The following is a 20,412-nucleotide window of genomic DNA, read 5'->3' on the forward strand; positions in this document are numbered from 1 at the left end:
CATAAACATGAATAAGAATAACACACAGTAATGAATATTATAACGAGGATATTGAAAGAAAAAATGTTAAAAAAAAGATGTATAAAGAAGATTCCACAACAATATTAAAACTTTTTAATTTTTTATAATATATTAATACCTATGATTACATATAGTTAAATGTAATTTTCGTTAGCATAAGTGGGTGCATACTTTAATATTCTAATTTACTAACTTTTAAATTTACTAAAATTTTCAGTACAAAAATGACTCTAGTGGTGGTAAAACTTAAAATAAACATGACAAAAATAAAATATTGAGATAAAAAATAAAAAAAAAAGGTCATCACAAAGGAAAATTTGAAAGATTGTCTGGACTGTGTCGGGTTGCTGGTTCATACAGCAATAGTAGAAATATTATTTCAATATACACTAGTTAGACAAAGTATTGGTGCTACGAGTAGAACCTATTAAATTTATTATTTTTTTGTTTTAGGCTTATAAAACTGATAAAAAGAAGCCCGTAGGACCTAATACTTTTCAGTGTTGTAAAATTCAGAGTGAGTCGAGCAGGGCAATGCTTTACGCCAAGCTCTAAAAGAGGCCCTTTCTAACAGCCGGCTACTCGAACAAAATACACTAAGAGCAATGGCTCTCCCACTTCCCCTTTTACTGAAAATCTTCTCTCGCCAAATATCTCTGTAAACTTTTCCAATAAGAAAGGAATGTATTTTATATACTTCCTCTTTATGTCACACAAATTCCTGATCCTGATCATTCATATTGTACCTATTCTTGTAGGAGGATAGTCCGGGTGGGGGTCAATAAAGCTATCAAAATAGTAAAAGAAAACTATTTCTTGAAAACTAACGTTTCACCCCACATTGCAGGGCTTCGTCAGAGCTGTCAGAATGGAGTGCTGAGAACTACAAGTGACAGAAATGTTGGTTAACAATAAATAATTTTCTTTTACTATTTTGATAGCTTTATTGATCGCTACCCGTACGATCCTCCTATAATTTACTTCATAACCATCTTCTTTCAAAATGATCAAAAAAGTCAAAAGATTATAAACAAATATTCACACAAATTAAAAACTAATCATATACAGCATATGATTATTTATTATAATATACAAATATATCCTAACCAAAAAACCACAATATATTTGAGGGAAAAGCTTCTAAGGTAGGGTTGGTATGTATTGATATTTTCCATAGGTAAGTAGAAAGGAACCTAAAGCATGATATTTTAGTAGCTGCTACTTTCAGTCTCAACATAAGCCTTCATTCGCACATTTCCTCGATGTAGTTACAAATCACATTGACATTTTTAAATTTCTATTCTTATTTAAATAAATAAAAGTGCATTTTACTTATTTATGTAACTTTAATTAAACCAATTATTTTCCAATCTCATTTTTAATTTAATGGCCTTGTTATTTTTACAATTGAAGTGGATAACCGTAGATGCTTGATAATTGATAACTGCCCGGGCTGTATCTCCGAAGAAAAAGAAGATACCTTTCACTTGTTGGGATCCTGTCACATGTATAGTGAAATTAGAATAAAATATTTTGGGCGGTAGACCTGCGCTCCAGAACATTACTCAATTTATTAATAAGCTATAATTGCATTAAAGAGCTCTTAGCAATTATTTGTGACAACTATTTGTGACGGGCTACACAAGAAAGAGCTCAGTTGGTCAACATATGAGGGATTAATACAGTTTGTTATAAGTTTGATATTATTATTTTGTATAAACACAATATTGCTGTTTTATATTATATCCTGGTTTTTAAATTATAATCTTAAACACTTTCTTGAGACTGGTAAATTTTTTAAAAATAAATAATTTAATTTCTAGCCATTTTAGTCTCAAAACCTTTTATTTTTCTTATAAGTCCGATGTTTCGGTCAATCCGGGCATCCTCAGGGACAATCTACTTAATACAATTTTGGAACTACATGATCTAAAAACTCTAACTCCATGCAGGCTATTCTGCCCAGGTCAAACAACAACAATTTCTAATTTGTCAACATTCACATTAAAACCAAAATTAAAATCATTTATCACAGTCACTATTTGTTAAAACTTTATCACAACAATTTTTAAAGTATATAACTTATTTTCAGGTTTGTTATTTATGTTGTTATTTATGTGTTTCAGTTAAAATTGTACACAGGCTTCAAATAAAGGATATTTTTCTATTGTCTATGTATTTATATAACTATGTAATTATTTAGATAGATCCATTTTTGTAAATAAACACATTTTATTTATTATTTGCATTTATTTGTTTGTTATTCATCATTTGTACCTATACTATATAATAGTGTTGTATAAAAAATTAGATGACAATAGAAAATTTGCAATATATTAGGCAAGGGTTAGTTCAGTAACTAACTGTAGGTTTTACCGGTTCAAGCTTAGTTCCGTAATTTAGGAGAGATCTCTCATCTCCTTTTTAGTCGCTGCCTTTTTTAATAGAGCTGTGTAGTGAACCTCCCCTGAACGACTTCAATTTAATTATATTCAGGACACTGCAAGCTAAGGTGCTGCTCTCTGTTGGCCGAGTAGAGAAGCGCTATTACCTTTGAATGAAAGCAAGATAATTACCAGTTTTAAGCCCAGATCTTAGACTATTTCTACTTTTGATTAATAGATTATTACAAACATGGAGTAGAAAACCTCAGGGCACAGCCGGCTCACTGGGAGCGGAGAAGACAATGAGCGAACAAAACAACAATCCACGAGATACCTCAAATCAACTCATTAAGAAGAAATAAATCCTCTAAATCAATACTGAATAACACAGTAACAGTAATATGAGCTTTCGGCTCTCCACCCCATATAGACAGTATGTACATGTCCAATAGCTTTAAATATAATTTTATTCATTTATACAATCCACTCAATTAACACTCTCACAGAACCAGTCTTACAAATAGCAATTTTCTGCATACTCTGGATTTATCCCAGACCACAGTGATTTAACAGGAGCTGTCTGGAATATCATCACTTATAAATTTGTGGCTATATTTATGAAGTTAATGTGTCGGCCAGTGGTTTGCTGTTGTATATCGGTTTGTTGAATTTCATTACACGCTAAAATTTATTTGTTCTCTAACATTTATTTATATCATATTTAGTTATAACATATTTTATTATTACTTATAATATATAACCCATTGTGTTATAATTATTATAATGACCAATTTTTATTATTATTTATAACTGCAAGACTTACCAGTTGAACAATTTGATAAGTCCTGAGCACAATAATTTCTTTATGGTTCTGTGAACTCCGTCTGTGTTTTGTATTTTTGTGTTTGTTGGTTCCGTATGTGTTTACCTTCAATCATAATTTTTCATTTCGTATTTCCCTAAAAATAAAGAAGAGTTATTTTCGCTATTGTTTAATTCCCTGAGTTGACCGTGATATTCAATATTAAAAGATATTTTCAGAATGATGACTAATACTATTGCTGGTATGGCTACTGGATTTGTGGGTATGAACTATATTAGTAAGTTGATTTGAAATAAATTGTTCATGGCGAAAAGAAAAAGAAAACCTCTATTCTTGATTAATTAACATAAAAAATCTGATATTTTGGAATTTGGGCCGAAAAGGGGTACAATGTGATTTTAATTAAAATATGTCTATTGATTTTAAATGGGATAACATGGACTAGTAAGAGATATTACAATCTTACTTGCTATTGAATACTCAAGTGCTATAATATTAAAGCAGAAGGTCCGGCTCTCTTCTATCTCATCTTGACCTCTCATCTTCTACCTGGGTGGAGTTTAGCATTAGTCACTAATACTGAATTCACTCTTTTTAAATAAAGGATGAATGTTCTATTACTCTGAGGACCTCTGAGCCCAGGGTCTTGTTCACTGTGGACTTTCGTCACACACTTGGGTACAGTAACCCAACTAGCATATCTCGAGAACAGCTTCTTAGATTTGGGATTAAGCTGGGGAATTAATATTATCTAGTATAACCTTTAACAAATTCCTATCAATATTTTTGAACTCGGAAATTTCTTTTCCTTAACCCACCAATATATCGAAAACGGGTCTTCTGATTTGACCCATTGATTTTAATAGTGAAAAATGATTCAGGAGCACCTTTACCACTTAGATCCAGAAGTGCAAGTACTTTGTACTTTTACTAAACCAACGGTTGCGTATGGAGGTGGTTTAGTAAAAATCATGCTCGACAGCCAGGTTTTCACCTAATTAATGGTACCTACTTTATGAGGCCGGGTGGGTTCCCGAATCCACAATTATCTATTATTTATATATTTGTACTTTGTAAGTGAGGAAGCACATCAACCCCTCTCCCCCCCTCCCCCGGCCATCTACTGATGAGTGACTTTTTTTTCTCCCATTCTCTCATCCAATCTCATATTTTGTTTGTTTGTTTTGTTTCCTTATTTTTTTTACTTCTCAAAAACTGAAATACTATTTTTTTTTTGTATAAAGAAAACTCTCTTAGTTTTTTAGTACATATATCCAAAGATTTTATTTTCACAATTGACTCTTCTATTTTTTATAACAACATTAAGATTACATTTTTTAAATTTTCATTGTTATATTTTAATTTAATTACATTTGTGTATCAGTTGGAAGGTTTTTTTTATTCTTTAAATTTCTTCATTATTTGTTTTTTTTATTTTCATTTCAGGTCCTCCGTTTTTTATTTTTGTAATCCGAACCAGCGAAGATTTTTCTCTGAGGAAGAGGTCGGGTTTTTCATTTACGAAACGTCTTTCTCCCCAACAATAGTCTTGAAAAATTGTCAAAACCTGAGATATCATTTACAAAGTTTATTAAAAATTCTTATTGAACTTGGAAATAAGACGAACTAGGTCACAAACTCCCAAAAAGGATTGAATTGAGGACAGATAACGAGAAGAGAAGGCTAATATAGGAGAAGGGCTGTGAATATCTTTGAGGATTTGAGGAGAGAGAAGTTGGCAGACTATTTACCCCGTGGTGCTATCTCCTATCTGCTAACTGCCGGCTTCAATCTTCTTACGAACCCTTTGTCTACTGTTTGCTCTTTCTTCCAGAAATATAGAATGCTGTTAAAAGAACTATCGTTGCTCGATGCAGTGGGTCGGATTATGAAATAGGATTTTAAATACAAAGACATCATTAAATATTACACCTTGAATATAAATTAAAATTAGTTATTTCTTAATTAGATTTAAATTTCGGGACAAAAGTTAAGGACCACAAATTTTGTTGGGTAAAATTTGTACTATGTTGAGGCTGACTTTTTTTTATTTATTTATTTTTTACATATTTTCTAATTTTATTGTATTGGCGAGTAGAAGCACAGCTACATCACGCCACAAAAGTAGTTTATTTATATACGCTTTATATTAGTTAAAGTCTGTTACATCGTTAATTCATTTTTGTTCCTTAAATTTTTGTAATTTAATTTTTTTTTTACAAATTTTTAGCTGTCAGCTAACCATCAGTTAACTTCGATTCATGCAGTTAACTTGGTTTGATGCAAATCAATTATTTATGTAATACAGTTTGCTCCTGGAATAAATTGCTTGTAAGAGTATTTTTGTTTATGTTATTTTACTAATGACTTATTAAATAAATCTTCTTTTTTATCCACTGAAGTTTATTAAGAGTGAGTTTGTGGCGATTATTAAATACATTAAATTATAAAAATATAATAAATTTATGTATTATTATAAATGAATTTATAACATTACGCAAGATGATATTAAGTTTCATCTTCGTTTTGTTAATCATTTTCGATTATTTAAATTAGATTATGAAAATGTTAAATAAAATGTGAATAAATTTAAGATTTAATAAACACCTTTTGTTTTCAAAACTATTAAAAGTAAATGAAAATATGGGCGACATATGACAAGGTTAAGACCTAAAGGGGTTAATTTTTAATTAAATAAATAAAAAATACTTTGAGGACAGTTAGACTCCACCTTCGGTCAGGAAATTTCACTCAGCAGTTAAATCCGTTAAAGGTTAATTTTATTATATAATTTTCTTCTACAATTATAATATTTTAATATAATTTTAAATCCTCCTGTTGTATTAAAGTTTCAATTGAAACTTTATTTTATTTTGTTTCATTATATCCAAAATATATAAAATGAATCAACGTAGTCTTAAACATTCTAATAAACAGAGTCAATATTTATTATTAAAAAAATCATTTGATTTACTGCCGAGTTCGCTAAACTAAATTTTTAACTAAATACTTATTAATTTTATTAAAGTTTTGACATTATATTACTTCCTGAAACTAAGGCATGCATCTCAATAAAATAAAATATTGAGTTCACGTAGGTTGAAAAAAGCTTTATATGAAAGGAGGAAGCAACACTGAACTTGTAGCAGATAAATAATATATATTAAAATACACACCGTTTTCCAGCTTGAGGTGTTTTTTAAATATTGTTTGATTTAACTAACTTAAAGTCTTCTCTCTCCATTTTAAGAAAATATTTCAAAAGTAATATTGGGCAGTCGCTCCCAGAGGGTTTTAGTGAGATGGCTCCAGTTGGCAAGGATGGGCTTTTTTATCTCTTCTTGTGAGATTGTGACGTCGTACACCATCGAATAATTTTCATGAAATGAAATGAAAATTTTTGAAATATGTAGAATGAAATTTTAAAAATATCTTAATTATTTTTATTTTTAAGATAATAAAAAATAATAATTATGTAAAATGCTACAATCCATGAAGGGTCAGGAGTTCAGTAGTGTTTTTAGAATAAAGGTTATACAAGGAGATAATTTTTACAAGGTAACACTTGACCACCAGATTTTTTCCCAATTAAGGGAACATACTTTATATGGCTGGGCCGATCCCAGAGGGCTCTAGATACCCACATGGTTGACTCACGGCTTTAATAATAGAATAAATGATTATTAGTGACAGCCAGTTTCGAATCTTGGCCCTTAGAGTTAGTAGGGGATACCTATGTGCCACCCCATTCCTATTATTAAGATAATAATATATACATTTGACCTTCTTAGCCCGCTAACTCCACATCTTTCTAGTATTATAAATTCTACTGCATCAAACTTCATAGTTTATAGTTAAAACAAGTTATTTCTCAGCAATAAGAACTTTTTTGCTGCAGTCATGAATAATTAAGAGATTTCATCCCCTTCCTGCCATGTTCGAGCCAATGAAAGGAAAAAAAAACTAATTGCCAGGGTTCCTAAAAGAGAGAGACCTTTCATTACCTGGAATCGTGTCTTTTAGAATGCAAATTAGAACAATTAGCCAGGCTGGAAATTGTAGTAATTAGAAATCTATTCATAACTAAGGAATCTATATAGTGCCAATAAAAATACAACTATATTGCGGCAACGTTTTGAGATTTTATTATTCTCATAGTCATGCCCCAATAGTGAAAAAATATTTTTTGAAAAATGAATTTTCTCAACTAATTATTAAACACTCAAATGGACAGAATACAGCTAGAGATTAATAAATAGAAGCATTAGGTACAATTGTGACAGAGTTTTCTACATAACGAATAACTCTACTCACTAAAACTACACCGTACACGGTTTGCAATAATACTGAGCCAGAGTGAAACGGGAAAATGTTAGTGTTGGTTATTTAGGTATTCCTTATCTTAACTGTTTTTTTTTTTCAGCTAGTGGTTCGTCTATTGGTTTATATTTTAAATATTATTAATTTATTATTATAATTAATAATAATAATTATTATTAGGAGTTGTCAATTGTGTCCTATGTGTTTATCGGCTTGTTACAGTCATGTTATTCAAATATCATAAGCACTTATTCTCCATACACTATTGTGAATACAAATAATTAATTTATGAAATTCAAAACAAGAATAAAAGGACAGACTGCCTGCTAAAAGTATGGTATGGGGAGGAACACGACGACTTGTGTCCTACAGCGCTCGGTTCAGAACGTTGATATTTACTTAGGAAAGTTAATATTTATTTCTCGGTGGACCCAAGAGATGAATCTCCAGGTAGTCGTTAGGGGTTGGCAATAAGGTTGTTCTAACGATCACAACAGTTATTAGGTATATAAAAAAACTCAGTTACAAAACAATTATAAGAAAATATATTGAATTAGTTATTTTTTATTTTTATTCTATACAGTCAGTAATTAGTTAAGATTTTTTTCCAGCAAAAAACCTCACTATGACAACAATATCTCGAAATGTCACCAAAATATATTTCATTTATTATTGGCTGAACGTCAAGATTCTGAAGTATGTATCGTTAATAGTCCAGAAAAAAAATATGAATATATATGTCCAAAAGATTCTAAGACAGAGTTTCAATAAGTATTTCCAACTTTTTCTGTTAAAAAACTTTGGATTAAAATTGATTTAAACTATGAATAAAGTTGTTTTCATACGCTCAGAACAAAGATGTCAGCTCGTCGAGTTACGTCAATCATCTAAATTCAGGTAACGAGACAGACGGCGTGACTCGTAGAAATGACGCTGTCCTAGAAATTTAAAATTGATATAAAGGCTGGCAATAGGTGTCATAGAGATATAAAGAATTTTTTTTTTTTATTCTTCCGAAAAATTTAAGTATACAAAGTTGCTATTCCTAATAAGCATCCTAAAAACATAAACACGCAGTTTCCAATTTTAGTGCTGTAGTGACTACATGGTATCTTATACCATCATATACTTGACGTGAAGTAGACCATACCCATTTTATAGTATTTTCTATAATGTGTTCCAAAGATTATAGATTTTCACAGTTAAACGACTTATTAATCCCTCATCCACATCCAAGTAGGGATTTTAATAATTTAAATAACAGTTTAAATTATTTTTTCATTTATATCTGAATATGAAATGTCAAAAAAATAATGTATACCTATTTACTAATGTTAAATCATGTCATAAGTACAACCACATATAGATTAATTTAGAATTGAAACAAAACACTTTATTTTTGTGTCATTTATCACCAATTACCTAATGTTTTGTTTATTATTTATTTATTTGCTTGATTTTTAGGTGCCGTAAACAGCGACAAGGTTAGAGGCACCGCATTATAAATTTCGTGGTTATATCTGTTGATACAGTTTGGTCTTCTTTAGAAACTTTATCAGCTTCTTCCAATTTTCTGGCAGTATGGCTTGACGCAGTCCCCGGAGGCCAAACGAGGTTCTTGATAAGTCTAAACGCGTACAATGTTCCAGAACATGCTCCACCTAGGACGAACTGATAACAGTTTATTATCATCTGTTATCATTTCTTTTGTATAATTCTTACCTCTACAATATTATACTTTATCTTCTAGTAGTAGTATTATCTACTATCTAGTTTATTATTACATAAATACCAAGTTTGTATACTATTTTTTTCTTATAAAGTGGTGATCTCGGTTTCTGTTGTTGCCTAGATGAAGGAATGAACATCGGTACAAATACAAACGTTTACTAATTGTTCTTTCATTACTGACCGCATTCCCGACCCTCTTCTCGCAGTTTTTAACGTTATTAGGAACTTTGGCGTTGGTTATGGATATCTAGGCATTAACTTTCATTTGTTGATAAAAATAATTTTGTATTTTTTGGGGGGGGGGTTTCCTCACACTGTGTGCTGTCTTTGGCCAGAGCATACCTTAGCCGCTATAATACCAAAGCTATACAGAGCGGAGCCGAATGCTATCGAACCATCCATAAACATCAAAGGACAAGCATTATTACAATTTATGCTGCCCGTTACCTTTGAATGTCGTATATAAAAGCACCGAGTACCCATTTTTGCTCGATGACCGGTTCGTTCTGACAGATTCAACCATTTGGAAGAGCTAATTTTCTTAGATAGCCGAGAGTGATATTTTTTTTATTTCTCCCCATTTTAAATAATAAACTATTTTCCCGATAATGAGCAAAATCATTCCCAATCCTTGTGACTTTTATGATTGGAAATATATCTTTTTTACGGTATATTCTATATTCTATGAATTCTTTACAAACAGCTCTTTGTAAGCACTACGATAGGTCGGATTACAATTAACTGTAAATAATTTAAACTATTATAGCTAATAGTTATATTATATTACTTTATTAGTTATACAGTATATTTATTTAACTAAAATAAATTAGTATTTAATAGTTTTCTTTGAAATAAAGAGAAGAGGAACGAACTTAAACTATGAGAAAGTTAGTATGATGAAATTCCTCTGCCCCCCCCGTGCTTGCCATACCTATCTTAACTTTGAAATATACTCTTATAGCGAGTATGATTATCGATGTACGGCGTCACAATCTCATAAAAGGAGATCATCACTCTAAAATATTAGAAAGGCAATGCTTTCAGACCGACCCGTATCCCACCAAGTGGCTCAAATTGGAAAATGGTGTGAAGGAATTTAAACTAAGTTAAAATTAATTTAATGAAATTACAGTAACAAAAAAAAAATCAAAAAATGAAAAAGTTGCATATTAATTTTATGACATAGAAAAAAAAAAGAAATAATGAATATTTTAATTTCACATTTTATTTCATTTATATTAATAAATCTCATAAAAAAATATAAACTATTCTTAACATCTGATACAATGTAATACTTTCTATTAATTAATTACTTGCTATTAATTTGCCTAAATTATGATTTTGCAGTTTTTAATCTTTCATCAAGAAAATTTAGTTGATCTGAATATATATAAATTTCCATACGCTGAATTAGTATTTTATAAAAACCTGTTCAAAACATTTGTTATTAGTAATACCTACTCAATTTTTTAAAAATAATATTGGGAAAATTTTCTTTATTCATTCACATAATGAAATAAATTAAAAATTCTTTTTTTTTTGTAAACCTTTCTTATATATTCTTTATATATAACAAATTTACTAAATTTTAACTATATACCACCATCATCTTTTTAATCAAGATGAGAATGAGAAGTTATATTTCTTTTAATGTGCTCTTGGAGAATTCATTTTAATTTTTTTTTTTAAGATTTCAGAAGTAATTATTAACTAGGTAGTGAATTGGATTAGAATGAGTGAATAAGGTTGGATTGATTATGTTAACCAAGTTGGAGGGTTTGGACAGTTTTAACTAAGTTGGACGGTTCTCTTCCAACAAAGCTTGAGTGTATTTTCAATCCTCAAATAGTCTTATCACCCCGTCCTAGAAGAGTAACCTCTACTGTTCTACAAGATAACTATTCAGGGTCACAAACTGATATGATCTAAGCATCACGTTTCTCTAAAAATAAAAATATTATATATTATAGCAATTAAGAGCACCCAATCTATGGGGGCAGGTGGGCCCCAGGGGGCTTCTGAATCCACTCACGGCTACAGTGAAACAGAAAATTATATAGTGAAAAGAATTTATATCAATTATTGTTTGGTTGTTATGTTTTATGGAATACCGTGAAGATAAGGGAATACTCTAAAGACTCGAGAGAAACATTGTGTGTTAAATGAAAATAATTGAGGAATGCTTCACTAATGGAAAAAAATTAATCAATATATCAAAAATTGGAACCTACTTTTTCCTAAAAAAAATAAATCATAATTTATATTAGTTTATTTTCTCTGATCAATTGAAGAGAGAGAGAAAATAGGACTTTCTCGTAATGTGTCATCTAAAGTTTGCCTTCTTGTCTTTTCAGTGTTTTTAATAGATAAATAATAGTTGATTAATCTGCAATTGAGCTAAATTTTATATATACGGATATTTAAATTGAGATATACTACACATATATAACTATAAGACTAAGAAATTCTTCAGGTGCAAATGATTTATGGTGGATTTTTGTTTGTAGAACTGACTCAGGAAGTGACGACAGAACTGGAAGAAGTGGCTATGGAGGAATTCAGCCGAAGACGCAAGAACGGGAAGAGGGCCTATTACGTGTTCTTCGGGACCTTCGTGATGGTGTGCTATTGGGCCGTCCGACCGCTCCTCAGCATGGCCATCTACGGCGAGAGCTCCCTAATCGTGCACTCCTGGGTCCCCTTCGCCAAGGACAGTCTCTTAGGCTTCTTCGGCAACTTCATGTTCCAAGTATGGCTTCTCATCAGATAAATATGTAAAAAAAAAATCTTAATTTTAATCACTCTTCATTAAACCATACGATTCCATCGGAAATGAAAACTTGTTTAGTATGAAGTAACAAGTGTTATAAATACGTCTGTATCAGAAAAAAAGTTTTATTTTTCATTCAAATGGTGTCCCTTCTATAACTGTTGTTGAGGTTTTTTTTGGAGGCCGTCTATGACCTAGCGTGTTGAGCCACTAACTTAGCCTTCTCATGTCTGAAGCGTTACCGGTTCCAATCTGCTTTGAGGGGGTTGACTTACACTTCGTGGTGGACAATCGGTCATATTAGTATCGACTTTTCCACTCTGGCTGCTTTTTACAAAAAAAAAAAAAAAATGTGAGAAATTTGTGTGGAAACAAAGCCACCAGTGTTACAAATTCTGCAGGAAATCTCGACCCTATTACTATTTTACTACCAATGGACCTGTAGAATTTTCAACATCTTTACCTCTGGTAAAATTAATATTCATAATAACTCATTGCGAACATAAAAATTTAATATAACTAAGAAGTACTTTATTAATAGCATAGTTCATGTACGAATTTTAATGTTTGTCTAGCTTTAAAGTTTGAAAAATGTTTCCAGAAAACATATAAGGATGTTTGATGGCTTCCATAGCAAGAAGTGGGCCACATCTGGTTCAGTAATGTAGTTGTCCTAGATTTTAGCCTGAGTACACAATGTCTTAAAAAATAGGTCGTTTCGTGTTTTTTGTTTAGAAATATACAGGATTTTTATAGCGAGCTAGACACCTATATACCATATATACCCCCCACGTAGCTTTTAGTTAGAAACATAAGCTGTAACATCTATTATATGAGTGGGTTTCATGGGGCTTTTAGCAGTAATGGGTTTAATATAAAAAACACAAAATTTCGGAATGTTTCGGTAAACAGAAAAGAGGTAAATAAACTACTTTGAAATACCTAAAACTGTTGATGTCATCCGGAGTGATAGATAATGAATGTTTTTAACGAACAAGAGGAAACTAAGGACAAAGGATAACAGATTTTAATAAAACTTTTTTCGCTAATACTAGGTCGAAAAACATCAGAAAATTGTCCGACTGTTCTCCACTCAACATCGCGTCCTAGATGCAGAGAAAAAAATATTTTATATAATTTTAGACATTTTTTTTATTATTGCATGGCGATCTTAATTTTCAGAAATGTTATGGTTATTATACACCGACTTAAGAAAACAAGTTGTTGATCGTATAAAATTGGTTCAAATGTATACGAAATTAAAAAAAAAAAAAGGCACTTTTTTGTACAATATTAAAAAAAACTTTTTTTAAGGAAACACCAAGCCAGATTTCTATTTACCATTTTTTGAAAACCTTAAATGCGAATTTTTATATAAATATCGAATTAGAAAATTTTGTGCTTTATTTTTTAACATTAATGTTTTTTCTGCTGATGTACTGCGTTTACAAAATAAATTCACATCTACTCACAACGTTATTCAATTCCAACCTAACTAAAACTATTGATGAACTCCGAAATATACTTGAAGATTTTGAATTAATATGAGAGTTAAAGTAGTTTTTAAAAAAATTACATTTCTTGAACAATTTATTTTATATCTCCGGCTCTAATTTCTTTAGGAAGATATACAGTTCGTACAATTTCGTGCAGTTTAGTTTCTTTACACGTTCTCTGTCTTTAGAAGTTGAGTTGTAATTTAGTTATAGCAAGTTTAGTGATTTCTCAAACGAAATAGTGAACCAACCTCCTTGTAAGTCATACTAATACTTCTTCTCAAATCTCTAGTTCGGCGAAACTAGAGATAGCTTGGCTAGCTAATAAACCTTGTTCCAAACCTAGTTAAATTTGAAAGAAATTCTTGTTTCTACGATCTTTAGGAGTTTAGTAATCACAATGGTGAATAAGATAGATACAAAAATAAATATAATCCGATATATAAACAAAAAGATTGCCAATGAATGTATTAATTTATTTCAATAAAATCATATCGTTTGTTGACGACTATTATAAAAGAAGGTGCTAATATGGAATTCAATTAGGCTTCGGGCTTAGGCAATTAGGACCAGTTTTGAATCCTGCTAATGTAGAAAATTATTTTCTGCTACACTGAAGCCATGAGTTAACCCTGTGAGTCTTGGAGCACTCCCGAGGTCTTCCCAGCTTCATTTAATTAGTATCCTTAATTGGCTAAAAAACCTGGCGATTGAGCGCGATCTTGAAAAAATCACCTGCTTGCACTACCGTTGTTGTAGTAACAGTTCCTCACGATGTCACTATCTAACCTTTTATGGGTTAGTTGTAGCAGTACAGATTTATTTTATTTTTTTAATAAATAATAATATATAATATTTATATTTTGAGAGAAACATGACGCTTTGTTCATATCAGTGCGTGACTCTGAATACTTATCTTCTCAATCCTAATTAATATTAATATCCTAAAATTATTAATATCACAAAGGTATCGGGAATAATTATATAGCGGATTAATGGCATATAGAGGGATTAATATCATAAAGGTAGCGGAGTAACTCAATGATTATGGTGCTGTGCTAACTTCTACAACTCGGTTTCGAATTTGGCTATGGCAGATAATTATTTATTTAGTTACACTAGCGAGCATGAGTCAACCCTGTATGTTCAGACAGGAGGCCTCCCCTCCCGGGGCACACCAAGCATTTATATAGTGAGTATCATAAAATAGGCAATAAATCTTTATAAAAACAGTGCTTTCTTTAAAAATATCACGGGTCATGGAGGTTCACCTTTTTATTGTTATTATTGGGCTCGAATATAAATTTATTGTCTGGGTTAATTCCTAAACTAATGTTGTATATCGAATGTAAGTTTTTAGGTACCAAAAGATCATAATTTTTCATTAAGAAAGAGGAAATCAAAGTTGTATTCTACATTTTCGGTTTTTTAAAAAAAAAATCATTTTTCTCGAAAAATAACCTACATAGCTATTGAAAAAAATTTATAGTACACAATAAATTTCTTACATTTTTTTTTTCATTTGCAACAGATATAAACTTTCAATTACACATTGCCCTCAGACAGCCAGAACAATTAAAAATTAAATTTTAAATAATGCTATAAATGCAAATATGACTTAATACGAAAAGATTATTTAAATTTATGTCGACTAATATACCGTAGATGGAGGGATCCAAGCTAAAATCACTGCCGTGCTAGGAATGTTATTTTACAACGGATTCGGTTTAATGTCATTCTATGAAAGCGATAATAAGGGAACTAGTTTATAACAATCACACACTACAAGCATAGCAGCCTGAACTACAATGTGTCCACCATCATTTATGCAACTTAGCTTCCTTTTTTTTCGGTCGTTTTGGAAAATTTTCTTCTTTTTTTCGATTTTCTAGAAAGAAATTTTGGTGAATTTTCTGGCTGAAATATCGAGAAGTTCGAAATTGCCATCTATTGATTAAGTAGTTTATAAAATATTATTTTAATTTTGAACAAGCTGTATTGTGCAAATCTGCCAGAAACAAAACAAAAAACTGTAAAACCACTACATATAATTAGATAGAGTAGTGGAAATGAGAAACACACGTTTAGAAATTGTTGGAAGAAATAGAATTGTGTACTACTGATAAGATGGGAATGAGATAGCCTCAACTTGTTCTATCATGGCCTACCTTGAATTGCTAAAGGAGTTTCTACTGACAACTGCTGCAGGAGGGAAATTTCATTAGTACTAACATTAGTTAAAGAATCTTAGGTCCTGTAGTGGAGTCTTTATTAAAATTAAAACGATAAAACACATTATATTGTCAGTATTTGCGTTTTATTAAAGTATGTAATGATAACAAATACTTTTACAAAAAATCACAAGTATGCTGAACCTTTGGTTATTTATTTTTTTCAATTTATTTTCAAAAATTCAAACTTTTCATTGAATAAATATTGACAGGAATGCAGAATAACAATGATTTGTGACACATATAATATTTTTGTACAAATAGTTTTCTAAAATTAAAAAACATGGACAAAAATGTACAATGTGCAGATAAACAAAATGATAGCTTTTACAAAAAAAAAAAATGTAATTCTCCTTTTTGTTTCCCTACATTTACTGAATCTTCACGTACAGAGTTTATATTTTTTTTTAATGATAAAAATATCTTTTTCCATCTCTCTGCTGCGTTAACAGATGTACTTCAATAAATCTGTTGAAAATAAAGTAAAGTTGCAACTAATAAGACGGCTTCAAATATATATTATTTTAAATTAAACATTTATACTTATTCATTTTTAACTTTTTATTGGTATCACAGGTATTAAACTTGAGACCAAGGTATACAATGAAGCATTCAACTCAAAGCTGAACTCGTATCCCAGAAATTAACGGTTAGGGTAAAATGAAACGGTTAATTGGTATTTAACGTAGGTCGTTAAAATTAAAAATAATATTAACGAAGTTGTTAACAAATATTTTCATTTCGTTTACACTTATTTGTTAATTTTCTGATTGTTTGTTGAATTGGCAGTAGACATAATAATCAATGAACCCGTATTACACAAATAAAACATAACCCAATAATCGAGTTGAAGTTTTTTCGTAATTGTACTCCATATGAATTAAATATTTGGTATTTTACCTTACATTTTAACCGTTTATTCAGTATAGTAATTCTCTGAGGCTACATTTATTGTTTAGAATATCGTTTAGTCTTTTTAAATATAATAATATATAGGAAGGAAGAAGAGGAAATTTCAATTATCTCAACTAGGATCATAAATCAATCAATAGTCATGATTGTTAGTGTAACAATACACTAAAGTGTACTAATAAATAGATCAAAATATGAACTAACAACCTAAAATAACGCTGGTTTTTTTATTAATAAGATCAAATTTGAACTTGAAGAGTTTAAATGTCCTTAAAATTAGTGATAATGAATATAAAATTTGGTTATATAAAAAGTTAAAGCTCTTTAAGTTTAGTTAGGAAAAGAAAAAAATGTCAATTGGTTGACCTGAAATCATCAAGTAACATAAGTACCCATTACTACTACTTTCAATGCATTGCCTTGATAAGTGTAGAGGTCTCCTGAACTGCTGCTGTTTTAACCAGACGTTCCGAAGATCCGAACTATGGGAAAGTTAGACCAGAGCCAATTGTTATATTATCTATCTCGACAGGGGTTTAATAAAGAAGATGTCATTTAATGGAATTGAAATAAATAAACACTTAAATAAATAAACACTTAAATAAATAAAATAAATAAATAAAAGTCACAACATGTCACATTTACTCTACGACACAAAACATGCCCTTCATTTTATATTGACAATCACCCTATACCACAAACAAACCCAATTACTTATTTAGGAGTACCTATGACAGAAGATTAACATGGGGCCCACACGTCATGACAAAACGTAAAACGCTTAATTTCCGACTGAGACAATTATATTCTATACTATACATATGTTCTGAATTATCCCTCAGACAGAAACTTAACATATACAATTACTTACTAAAATCCATATGGATACGCCTGCCAAATTTATGGACCCGCTAAAAAAGACACAGATTAAGAAAATACAAACATAATCACAATTTTTAAGACTGGCAACAAACTAACCACTCTACCTCATGCCAGCTCGTGCCATGGATAGAAAGAGAAAAGAAAAAAGATGATGACTGCTTAAAAATGTAAAGCATTTATTTTAAGTCGTTACATTTCAAGGATAACACTTAAAAAATCTGAACTTCTTTATAAACTTATATATGCCAATTTTTTGTTCTTTTGTTCATAACCTAGTCCTTTGCCTACAATATATCTCAAAACAGGATTAACGTCATAAATCTTACTTTCTTAAGCAATTTAAAATTCACATTTATTACATAAAATTTAAGGATTCCTTAATTATCCGATTTTGAATTCCTACTTAATATTTCGAGAAAAGCTAAAATATTCAATAATACTTTTATATATTTAACTAAAACTAATTGTTTTATAATAAACAAATTCTAGAGGAAACTTGCTTTACATATTTACTTACGGCGTAAAAGTTATATGATCTTTGCTAAGCGATAGGTACTGCTGATAGTGCATAACCTCAGCGCCGTCGTGCTCTCGGCCTTTTAAATTTAAAACTAATTTCATACCAAAACACCTTCCCGACAGATCAGTACATAATAATAGTGATCTCTGAACTATCGATCAGAAGTTATAAACTTTGACGTGGGAGCTAATTTTGTCCTGGAATTAATAACATGGGGATCAAAAGAGAATCCTAAATTTTACTGATCTAAATCTGTTTGGAGGTCGTGGTTCAATGTAGGTCGAACGATGAAGCGTTTAGGAATACCACGTTATAATTAAAATAATCTATCTATAAACTCCTTTGAAATATGTTTTTCAAAATATATTCTTAATTGCGAAAATTTGAGTAACGGAAGAAAATTAATCAATTTCCGTAATTACCTGAAACCTAAAATAAAAATATTAGTGTTTTATCTAAGGTTCTTGGCTTAAATAGGTTCGGAAAGCTAATTTGTCTAAGGTAAATAATAATTGATGTTTAATAAATTTTGTTCAGATACTATGTATTTTTTTTTGGGGGGGGATAATGTATCTATTGTTATATCCTCCCAACTTAGTTTATGGAAACCTAAAACAGTGGAGGCTTAATTATGTAAAGTAAAAAAAATACAAATATAACAACTCTATCGTTGGCATAATAATTAATATAATAATCTGCCAGAATTCAATAAAATTTATTCATTTAAAATTTAAATACGGGAAATTATTCTGACTTTACTGTTCCATAACCTTAGTAATAAAATACCAGAATCATTATAATTGAACAAGGGGTTATTGGGAATTCTTGCAGTAAGTACTTGGATCAGAGAACAATCTGTTATTCACTTTATAGAGACTGAGTGTGCCGAAAGGAGGTATCTCTTCTCCAATATAAATATTCGTTCGATATAGCACAACAAATAAATTTATAAAATAATTAGGAATCCAGCTCCTTAATCAAAGAACTATCTCACAATCCCAAGTATAATCGTCTTAAAAAAATAATTATTATCCGGCGATGCTCGTATTTTGTAGAAATCGGTAGTAGAAAACTTTCACAGAGATACTAATTCATTTAGAACCACAGTTCTCACAAGCAATTTCAGAAAATCTATAAATATTAAGCAATAAGGAAAAATAATAAAAGTCATGGCTTTAATATTCAAATGCTACAACTTTTAGTAAATTAGTTTATTTTTAGGTTTATAAAATCAAGCTGGTTTATAATCATTTTAAAAACTTTATGTATACAATGTATTAAAATAAATATTAATTCATTAATGGAGTGAAAAAAAAGAAGCGAATATGGCTGCTATATTTGTACAATCCTTTGAAGCAGTACTTGTTATTGAGAATCGTTTATTTTGAATTTGATTCAATTCATTAAAAGGGATTAAATAATGAACTGTTGATAAAATAAAGATCTTTTTTGGACCCTTTTTCCTGTTACAAATTAAAGAAAAGTAAATTCAATCAAGCTGCTTTGTCTAATACATATTGCCGTTATACATTTCAACATACTATATAGCCCAAGTTGAGGCACAATCTGTATTTTCGGCTAGTTGATTGTCCACGAGTCAAGATAAGTAGAATACAAAGATCAAATTAAAAAAAAAGAAACTGTGTCCGCAGTCAGTGGCTTTTCTTCAAAATAACTAGAAGTAGTTTTTTTTTTGTTTTTTTTGCCACTAAAGCTACAAGTTATACAACAAAGATTCTGAAAATACGTCAGGAGAAAACATCCTCAGAGCTTCTCAAAATATAAAAAAAAAATAAAAAATAAAAAAATACAAAAGATGCAGTGCATTGGACTTAGGTTTGATACATTATTTTCAATAACTGACAAAGAAAACTATTTAATTATATAATAAAGTCAATAATTAAAACAATAAACCATTATGTAATAATTTACAGATTTTATATTTTAAAAATATCTATTCCTAAATGTGAAAATTATTTTTTTAAAATTTAATTCAATTGTCTAGTTTAACTAATTACATATCACAACTTTAGTGTAAATAGAAAATATTTTTAACAAAAAAGAAAATAATTATTTAAAACTTTGAGTAGTAAAATTCAAATTTTACAAAAATCAGTTACAGTAAAAATATATTTAGTAATAAAAAGTATAATTTTTATTCAACTAAATTTTTTTTTAATTTTGAAAATTTGGTTTAAAATCATTAAACTTTTCATCTGCCAATGTGAACAATATTTCGACTTCATCAGGACTGCTTTATTTTGACTCCTATATTTATAATTATGTTTTGACATTGAGGAGTGCAAACGTGATACATAAAAA

At 29.9% G+C, this 20,412-nt stretch overlaps 1 protein-coding gene across 1 annotated transcript in view; it reads left to right on the forward strand.

Moving 5' to 3' along the window:
• LOC106691728 (uncharacterized) overlaps positions 1 to 20,412 on the forward strand; it is a gene marked incomplete at its 3' end in the record, with an annotated part of 73,781 nt that overhangs the window by 32,884 nt on the left and 20,485 nt on the right. Inside the window, exon 3 of the mRNA XM_024362986.2 lies at positions 11,787 to 12,028. Coding sequence (XP_024218754.2) covers positions 11,787 to 12,028 — 242 coding nt within the window. The remainder of the gene's footprint in view (positions 1 to 11,786; positions 12,029 to 20,412) is intronic.

The sequence above is a fragment of the Halyomorpha halys genome, unplaced genomic scaffold (genome assembly GCF_000696795.3).
Source record: "Halyomorpha halys isolate HHAL.00 unplaced genomic scaffold, Hhal_1.1 Scaffold2838.1, whole genome shotgun sequence".
NCBI lineage: Eukaryota > Metazoa > Arthropoda > Insecta > Hemiptera > Pentatomidae > Halyomorpha > Halyomorpha halys.